General features: G+C 34.1%; 1 protein-coding gene across 2 annotated transcripts; it reads right to left on the minus strand.

Annotated features, from left to right (window-relative positions):
- Window positions 1-267: 267 nt before the first annotated feature.
- On the minus strand, window positions 268-9054 carry LOC123197989 (E3 ubiquitin protein ligase RIN2-like). Of its 2 annotated transcripts, none has more exons than XM_044612539.1 (13): window positions 8880-9054; window positions 8051-8480; window positions 6880-6957; window positions 5346-5432; window positions 5127-5248; window positions 4260-4356; window positions 4050-4152; window positions 2984-3153; window positions 2733-2870; window positions 2586-2653; window positions 2262-2492; window positions 1285-1630; window positions 268-624 (listed from the first exon to the last, which is right to left on the minus strand). In XM_044612539.1, exons 2-13 carry the CDS (start codon window positions 8288-8290, stop codon window positions 568-570), a joined length of 1737 nt encoding a protein of 578 aa, XP_044468474.1. In that variant the 5' UTR covers window positions 8291-8480; window positions 8880-9054; the 3' UTR covers window positions 268-567. The 2 variants fall into 2 exon arrangements, with proteins under 2 accessions (XP_044468474.1, XP_044468475.1); XM_044612540.1 differs by having other exon boundaries at window positions 2996-3153; window positions 8880-9053.
- Between the last annotated feature and the right edge of the window lie 986 nt (window positions 9055-10040).

A 10040-nucleotide genomic window follows, 5' to 3' on the forward strand; every position in this document is an offset into this window, starting at 1 on the left:
CTTAAAATTTAAAAATTTTCATATGTAACCCTATTATATAATTATTTTCTTTAAAAAGATATATCGATTTATATCAATAAAATATATCATATTGAAATATACGTTTATTGTATCATATTAATACGATACATTTTATAATACGTATCGTTTTCTACCTGTATCGTATCGTATTGTAAGATACGTGTCATGTATGGTAAAATACTGATAATTATAATATATATTGTAAAGAGAAGCAAATGGAAAGCAGCATCAAAACCACACTGCATATAATAAAACCGTATGTGAGATGTGTATGTAGCAACTTTATTTTTCCATGCAGTAAATAATACAAAGGGCTATATTTGTGTTGTTCACTGCGAACAACTGATTAGTGAGCTGCCTTTTATGTACAGAGAATTAAGCTCTGAATATTTAATCTTTCCGTAACAATAACAAACATCAAACAGATTTAACCTTTCTGTGTGGAAATTCAAACTACCTTCCTTCTGCGCATGCATGCCTTCGAGCTTATACACTCGAATATGATTCTCATTCTCGTATCGGTGGAGCATCAAGGTATGTAAGCAATCACATTTGAAGAAGATTATTCACGGTAACAGTAGCTGAATTTGTTCTTTGCAAGTCCTGCAGAATTGCATTCATTATTCAAGTAAACAAATACACTTCCAGTAAATAGAAGAACCTCCAAAGACTAAACATGAATTCTCATTGTCAATGACATGAATTCAAAAATTACCATTTTTTTGAAATGCACCTCCATGGTTTGCTACATCTACTCTACCAAGGTAAGCAAAAACCAAGTAGGTTTTGGGCTGGTTACTAGAGCAAGTTGATTTCTTATATAATACAAATTAGACAGGTCATTCTAAGAGGATTAAACCTTCAAAATTTTCACATTGACCCACGATATTGTCCCTTTTTTTTTTTTTTTTGAGACAATCTCCCACAACGGCCAAAATTTTTGTTTGTCTTCAATGCACAGCCAAGGCTATGAAAGAAAAGAAAAGAGGACATTTCTGGCGACAGCCACAACATGCTTCCCACCACGGGACTTCTAGATAGCATTCGTCTGTATTTGAGATTTGACAGGATACTATGAAAGGTGAAATGTAGCAGAAGTAGCTTGTGTGACAGGAAAACTGAGACACAAAATTTTTCTCCCAAAACAAAAGTTTATCTAACTACAAACATAGTAGACATAACTGACCTGAACTAAAGGAATAACTAAAGGCTACAGACCATTGACCAACAAGAACATTATCAAACATAAAATACAAACTATACCTGTAAAATTAACTCATCTGGGACATGTGGCAGAACCTCCCGCACAGTCTCAGCCATGGCAAGTATATTTGCTATGTCACCAGTATTTCCAAGGTATCTTCCAGCAACAGGAGGAATAGGTGAACCAGAAGAACCACCAGCAGCCTGAGAAGGATTCGCTGGCCAAATGCTCCAAGAATTATCCTCAATGGCAGATTGTGCATAGGTTTCTCCTACAGATGCAAGATGTCTCATCATCATCTGAACTCTCCCTAATCCAACTGATCTCATAGCTGTAGAAGGACCAGCTCCGTCAACACCTTGGTTTGGCCAAGTGTGCAACCAACTTGAATCCAGTCCTGCACTCCTGAAGAGCAAAAGGAGAAATGGAAAAGAACAGAATATTGTAAACTGAACACCTAATAAATATCACACTGTTTAATGAATAGCAAGTATTATGTATGAATTTTACACATCAGAGAACAGAGAAGCAATCTTTAGGTATCAGCAAAGGCTACAATAAGGTAACTTCTTGAAGAGAAATTGACAAATTTGGGTTAAAAGTGAAAACTAGTTATTCATGGAGTAAAAGTACAGATTCCAGTCAATATTCAAATGGGAGTCTTGCCCAAAATGGAATTTAGTGATTAGAGAAACAGAAACACAAAAGGCTTCTATTTAGTCAAGTTGAATTTGTTACTGTTGTCTCCAGGAAAATAGCTGCTAGTCTTGTTAGTGGGAATGCTTAGATGCATTTGACAAAACTATAGGTTTAAGTCATCCATGGTAATAAGATTAAAATCCCAGGATCCCAGAGACCTCACCAAAAAGGAACTTTGGCAACAAGCCAGAACAGAGTTCTGATAATCTAAACAGTAAATCTAGTCGATTTTAACAAAGCTTAATCAAAAGAGTGCTTTTTTCGAAAATAAAGAGGAAGATAAATTATATCAGGGAAAGACGAGGAAACTGCATTGATTTAAAGTAAGGAACTGCACCTCCAAGGGCCATCTTCCATAGGGTTCTGTGCCTGAGTTGGGAAAACACCAGTGGGCAGTGTTTGTGCAGAATTGTTTTGCATATCAAGGCCCAAACTTAATTGACGAGCTAACTGTTCATCGATTGAAACTTCCCCAACTCGAGGGGTTACATTGTTTTCAGGTCTACCCACAAAAAGCGGTTTTCGACATGTAGGGCATGAGTACATCTCATTTAAACCTTGATCCAACCTGCCATTTTCAAATTACAATTCCAAATTTTATTATGCCTCATAGATTGCAAATATGCAAGCTGAGGATCAGTCACAACAACATAAATCATACCAAGATCTCAAGCATACAAGATGGAAAAGGTGATTGCACTGAAGCTTTTTAGCCTTTGCCATGGGCTCCTGGAAAACTTCCCAGTTCATCACAATTCAGGGGATCAAGTGGAACTTAAAAGGCCAACAACAAAAGACAAAAGCATACCCGACAAATTGCACATTCATCCTCAAATGCACGTAGCTCTTCAGATGTTGCATCAGGAAGTGCAGCATGAAGGTCCCCTAAAGCGAGTCTTAATTTGATGAATCCTTTTATACGCTTTATGATAGCACTAAGCAAGGCCTGTAGAAACAATTGATTAGATGAACAGAAAGCATGTCAAATAAAGAAAAATTAAAACAACCGGCTAACTAGATGTTCATATTTGCAATTAAAAAATAGATTAGATTATTTACAGAAATATTTACACGTATGTTTAAGAAAAGGACTGCATCCACAAGATGGAAAGCCAAGCCACGAAGCCACCAAATATACACATAATGACCAAGTGCCATCAACAATGTAGACATGTCTAGGAAAAAACCCAAATTTCGGATGAGAATGCCCTTCCATTCCAACAATGAACCTGCACAAGCATTCGCTCATGAGAAAATAAAGAAACATATCCTGCTAAAACACGCTTGAGTTGGCATGAAACAAAGCCACATAGAAATAAAAGAGAAAATTAAGCCAGCCATACATACACAAAGTTGAAGGAAGAAACTAATACATAGGTTTGGGAGAAGCATAGTTAAAACATAACAAATTTACATGAATCGTATTGGTAGATGGCCAATGGAAACTAAAACAAACAAAATGTGCCAAATTTCAAACTGAAAAGGACATCTCATGGGTACAAATCACTGTAAAAACGTACCAAATTTTGAAACTGAAAAGGACCTGTGTAATTGTTAGGATAGGGGACACTTGTCCTCATCCCATAAGGTAAATTCTATTATAAAAACAGGTTGTTATGTTATCAAACAAGGGGGAGAAAAAATATTGGGGTTTGTTTTGTGGGCAACCTTAGGGCTGATAGTGAGAGGTCTTTGACATCTCAAACAACCAGATAATAGGAGACCCTGGACTCCTCAAACTATCCGGCTTATCACTGTATCCCCTCCAATGAATAAAATAGTTGTTATTTTACTTTGATTTGTGTTTGTTTACTGGCTTTTTTTTTTTTTTGAAATGGCCTAGAATCCTAACAGTAATTTGCCAAGGAGATCGAATTCAATAGTATGCTGCAAATGTACAAAAGCCATAGTTCACAAAGCACCTAATAATTAGAAAAGTAACTGAAAAAAACTGTACTAAAACATCTCCTACTTATAAAATCATGCTAAGTCAGACATAATTTAATATGGAATAATTAAAGGCACAATGGAACTGCCATGCCTGAGAATAACCAACTATCCCTTGTACTATCTTAGGTATCACATTTAAGCATCAATGTAATGCTAGAGAGTCAGGAAAAAGCACCTGCCGCTGATGTATCAAAGAACTTTGACCTTTCAAAGTTTGTACTATTCCCTGCTGCATGGATCCACGTATCAAGCAACTGGAAACCATGAACCAAAATGGCCTACAGGAAGCATTTTTGGCACCAAATGACTTCATCAATCAAGGATTATCAATTAGTAAAATAATAAGCCTGTGTAACATATTCCATGAGGTTTTCTATAACATTACCTGCATGGTCTCAAAAGCAACACTTAGAGGCTCAAAAAATAACAACAGGAACATAGATGAATCCAGTGCTCTGTACATTTTTAGACACAGCCATATGCTGCAAGTGTGAAACAATTAACATCAGAGAAATTTCTAAGCTTTATGAAATCACTTATAACATACAATGTCTGCCAGCAGATCAGTAAATAAAGGCTTTAAAATGGAATAAAGGTAAGGTTTTTGTATCCTGTATTTTGCAACAGTGTGCAGAAAAAAGAAAGCAAATGAACTCCTTTTCCTGAATTAACATTAGGCCCGAATACCAACTACTCTCAACATAGAAAAAAATAGTCTGAATGCCCAAAAAGATGATTCATAGTCTTGAAGAGTTCGTAGAATCCTTCAGAAGATACACTTTTGTGTACAATAGAATTTGGTTGCTCGCATATTCTCAAATGTTGGAAGTTATTTCTTTCAACATCACCTTTCAATGTAAGCCTAGTAGTTGGGGAATGCAAATATGCATGTTAGATCCATGATTCCATTACAAGGAAACTAAAAAGGTAAACATACACACAAAAATGGATTGCTAAATTCATTGTTTATAAGTGATACAAATTAATTGGTAAATTAATCTTATTGTTCTTCAGGAATAATCTTGCTTTATATACAATTGATAATAGAAACATTCAAACTATAAACTAGGAACTAATTTGATTGACTATCCTATCAAAAAATATGAAACAAAATAAAGGAAAATAAACTTAATAATAAAATTGGAACTAAATCCCAACAAAATGATATCAATCTACAGTACCCTAAATTAAAAAAAAAATTAGATTTCTCAACAATAAAATATATACAAAACATGAGAACAATAGTTCATACCAGAAAATGTCAACAGAGAAAACCAATGGTAATACTGAAAACACACGGAAATATGTCCATGGTGTTGCAGAGGGAGATGCATTCAAATGTTCAAGTCTATCTCTTGCCAAGGCTTGAAACATCTGTGCAATATGCACAAGATTTGTCATAAAAATGTTGCACTTAAATGTCCTTACCAATAGAATATTAAAACAGAATGTCCATTGAAGTCTCACATACCTTTAAAGAACACAAGACAGTCAACCAGATTGACCACAAGCCCATTTGATAAATTGTTGGTGGAACAACAAGTGGTAGAAATGCCCCCTGTTATTACGCATACAGCAATAGAATTGTTATATCTTAGAAAAACAAGTACATTATTAAGATGATTGAGATTATTCATAGCAACTTTGTCCCAATATCTTCGATTGTGAGAATATTATATAAAGGTAAATCACCATCATAGAAAATCACTCAACCATTGAACGTGATCTATATAGAGACTAGCACTATTGTAGTGATCAAATTATAAAACCAGCAAGATTTTTGCAATATATATATATAAAAAACCCATCACTTTCAAAACAGCATAAAGAACTACGAGGCTCCCAAAATCAACCAAGAAGCCCTTATTCACCATGCATATGTAGTGCCAAACCCTTCTCTCAAAAAGCAGATTTCACTGTCCTTCATAAATATGATCCAATTTCTCATCTTATATATCCAATCTTCTCTCCCAAAATGCCTTCAAGACATTGATTTGTGATAAAGGAAAAAATCATTAACCTCTCCAGATAGAGATTGCGTGTGTGTTTGTTTCTTAGGCCTCAAAGTACCCAAAATTACCTTAATGGCATCTACCTTCCAGTTGACAAAAGAAAAAGAAAAGAAAAAACCTGGAATAATCATTCTCACATTTTATTTCTCCATCTAAAATTCCTTTGCTGTATCCATGTAGCTAGTCCAAAACATACATACTTATACATATGCAGATGTGAACAAACACAAAGTAATTAAAGCAAGTCTGAGGATGCTTAATAGATGATAGAATCATAGTTTTACAGTTGGGTGCTTACATTCAAGGTATCTGTCTATGACAAGACAACAATAAATACAAGCACTTTCCATTGCACAGAGAAATCTTCACATTAGATGATGTGAGAAGCTGACATCAAAGTTGGTCATTGTCCAGATTAGATAATAGTAGGCAGTTTGCAAAGGACCATCTTCAATGTAAACTTGTCATAATAAAAAAATATTATAAAATGCCTACAAGCCAAAACTTGAGTGCACATTTATATCAACAGAAGAAGATATCTCATTATTAAGTTGTTGTCCAAAACCTTTCTCACTGCCAAGCTAACCATTTCCATGTATGCTAATGAGGACAGAGAAGTTCACAAACTATTGCACCTACTCATCCAAGTTCCCCAAGAGAATGTAGTAATTTACTGAACTACAAGTAATCTATGCAGTTTCGTAGACAAGATCTACCCCAAAAGACATTCTTTTCTTGTATCTTGCTCTCCTCCTCTGAATGCCTTGTTTAAGCATAAATTCAAGTAGAATTTCGCAGATTAACAAACTTCATTTTCCCTGATGATTTACTCTACACTTCTAAATTATTCTTATAATATATTAAATTTTGAAGAAAAAAAAATTGAAGAAAAGAGACCAGCAATGAACCATTTGTAAACTTTAGTGTCCAAAAAATTGTAAGTAGACACATATTTATACATTTTGCAACTAATTAGAGGTAAGGAGTATTCACCTTGTAAATGACATAGTGGATAAGACGTTCCACAAATTTATGAGTTTCAGAAGGATACAACTCTACAAAGAATATAGTCTGCAAGGGGAAAACAGAAATTGAAACCATTAAAACAACAACACTGATTGGGAGAATAGAAGTTTATCAACATTATCATGAGCTAACCAAACTATATCTAAAAAGAGAAGACAGTCTAGTCAAAATTTTATCAAAAAATACTAGTAAATTGATATAAATTAAAAAGGAGAAGAAGAAGAGGGGGCTTATGTGGAATGGTATAGTTACAGTCTTTAAAGAGATATAGATCAAATCTATAGAAGATGAGTGAAACATGTGAAAAGAGAAGAGAAGTTCAGAAATTATCAAAAACCTTAATCTTCTATTTACAGAGAACCTAGAAGAGAACAAGTGTTCTACCAGCCAAAATGCCATGTTTAAAGCCCGATCATTCTCAAAAACTGACATAACATGTCTTTCACATCCTTGCAGTATGCATTTTGATATATTGCACATATTTTTATAATGAACTTTCAGGTATACATAAGAGCACAGTGATCATGAAGCTTAAGAGGAAATTTATTCACATCATCCAACTATGCTTCTCAGATGATTTTAGGAAAGCCATTAAGGTAAGCAGAAGTTGTACAGAGTGTATACACCTCAACTATCATGCCATGGCAATTAACAAATATTAACAAATAGCCACCTCAGTCAAGTATTATAATACAATGTTCCATTTTGTTAAAGTTTGACTCAATGAGATGAAGTATAAAAATTGATCCTCTTTTCAGACAACAAAAACTGCCCGTTCATGTGTTGCTGTAACTTCTGTTTTATATGTAGTCAGCTCGTCACATGCGTGTTTAACGACATCTTGTGTGATACTTTAGCTTATGCTTGTGGCAGTAAGTGTTAAAGCTACCACTCTGGAGCAAATAAAAAGTATATATACCAAAAAAAATTCTGCCAAATGAACCAGAGAATAATTAAGTTATACCAAAAGAAAAACTAGAGCAAAGGGTTGTTATTATAAAATTTTAATTATTTATTTTTTTTATGCACTTTGTTTAACTTAGCAGCATATGCCACTTCAAGCAAACTTGTATGATCAGGAAATCATGATTGTAAAAGTATTTTATACTAAAATACAAATCACAAAAAATCAACATACCTTGAGACAAAGAATAAGTAGAATATAAACATTGAGGGCAAAATTTGCCAGCAATGCAACTGTGGCATATGAACCCAAGAACAACTCAAGGGCATGGTTGGCATTCTCCAAATCAATGAAATTCTCACCAATCAACCCATCAGTTCTTAGTTTATCTAATGAAAACTCGGTCCACCACTGAAGACCTAAAAAGCTTAAAACCGTACAAACAGATGAAATTGCCAAGTAGCTCACACCCATTGGTTATAAAAATAGCCCTTTCACCCCAACCTAACTCCTGGATACTCATTACAACTAAAGCACCATGACTCTCAGATCAAAAGAATCATAATTAGTCACCAGTTACAAATTTAAGGTTGGCCTCGACCTGCATTGATTTGCCAGACTTAACACAACCACTCCAAACTTCCAAAGATCAAATCCAATAAACCTGCAATAATACACAAAATATTCTGCAGTTTATAAATCCTCTCATTAATAATACAGGAATCAACCAAAACTAGAAAAAAAAAAAAAAAAAAAAAACTCATCACAATTTTAAAAATGAAATTAAAAAGAAAAAGTAACATGTAATTTCTATTTGATTCGTCAAAGAAAAAATTATATATGATAGATTTAAATGATAGATTACATTGTCTAAACCACGATTAATATCGGCAGACAAAACAATTCAGGAAACGAAACCCGGATAATACAATTCAACTAAAAATTCTGAACGATGTGTGATTAGGCAGAGAAATAAGAATCCATTCGTATTAAAAATCAGAAAAATAAAGAATGTCAACAGTCAAAAAGATGAATATGATGACGATCAAAGCAACAGCTGAACCTGATTCGATCTAAGAGGAAGGTGAAATGGCGTTGCAGGAGGATTGCACAAAATTTACCAGCATAGCCTTAGGCTTAATTTATAAGTTTTAATAATAATAGTTTGAGAAAGATAAAAGACAGAGCGGAGAGAAGGAATCAGTTTTTGCGGGAAGGAAAGCGAAAGCATGATCTGGAAATTATTTGTTAAAAAGGGAATAATATATTTTAAAGTTTAAATTATCTAATAATTGTTCTCTAATGTTTAATCGACATTAATAAAATTACATTTTTTTAATTATTTTTATTGATTTTACATATATTTTAACTTTCTTAAAAATAAAAAATAAAAAAAAACCTCAATTGTTAATACCACTTGATGATATCTAAAGTCATATCAATGAAAAGCACCTAATACCAAACATGTAATTTTAAGTTATGGATTTTTTTACTGGTCAAAGGACTTATTCCCTCTATTGTTGTTTTTTTAAATTCTTACTCTTAAATTTGAAAAAGGCCAAAGGACTATTTCCCACCCAAGGTATGCTGTTTTTACAAGTTTCCTCCCGTTAACTTTGAAAATCTCATTTACCCACTTATGGTAGGTTAAAATTAACAGTTTCAGAGGTAAAATTATCATTTTATCTGTATTATTAAAAATAAACTTAAATTTGATTTTATTTTCCCCCTTAAACCCTAAAAACTAACAATTCCCCCAACCCAAGTTTTAAAAAATTGCATTTTCCCCCTAGGGTTTTCAATTTTTGGAGTTAGTTTTTCGACATCGTTTCTTCCTCTCCGACGACCTCCAGGTGACTCCTCTTCCTCTCCGATGCGGCCTCCTTCCGACGATTGTCTTGGGAACTGTGGTCGATGAAGACCACTCATCTTCATTGAGACGAAGACTCCTTGTCGATGAAGACGAGTCGACGATCGTGCCCAGGATAATCGCCAAAAGGAGGCCGCGTCGGAGAGGAAGAGGAGTCTCCTGGAGGTCATCGAAGAGGAAGAAACGACGCCAAAAAACTAACTCTAAAAAATTGAAAACCTTAACGGGGAAAATGCTGTTTTTTAAATGTTGGATTGAGAAAAATTGTTAGTTTTCAAAATTTTAGGGGGAAAAATGAGATAAATTTTTCAGGAGTTAGAGTTTCGTTAAATTTAATAGTCTATGGGTGGGTAA

This window comes from Mangifera indica, chromosome 15, assembly GCF_011075055.1.
Source record: "Mangifera indica cultivar Alphonso chromosome 15, CATAS_Mindica_2.1, whole genome shotgun sequence".
Lineage (NCBI taxonomy): Eukaryota > Viridiplantae > Streptophyta > Magnoliopsida > Sapindales > Anacardiaceae > Mangifera > Mangifera indica.

Bases quoted from the DNA above. Each gene is read 5' to 3' on its own strand.
- LOC123197989 (XM_044612539.1), bottom strand. From the start codon at position 8,290: ATGGGTGTGAGCTACTTGGCAATTTCATCTGTTTGTACGGTTTTAAGC. The intron at 5,433-6,879 runs GTGAATACTCCT...GCGTAATAACAG, and splicing joins TCCACTATGTCATTTACAAG to GGGGCATTTCTACCACTTGT. The intron at 4,357-5,126 runs GTATGAACTATT...TCACACTTGCAG, and splicing joins TTCTCTGTTGACATTTTCTG to CATATGGCTGTGTCTAAAAA.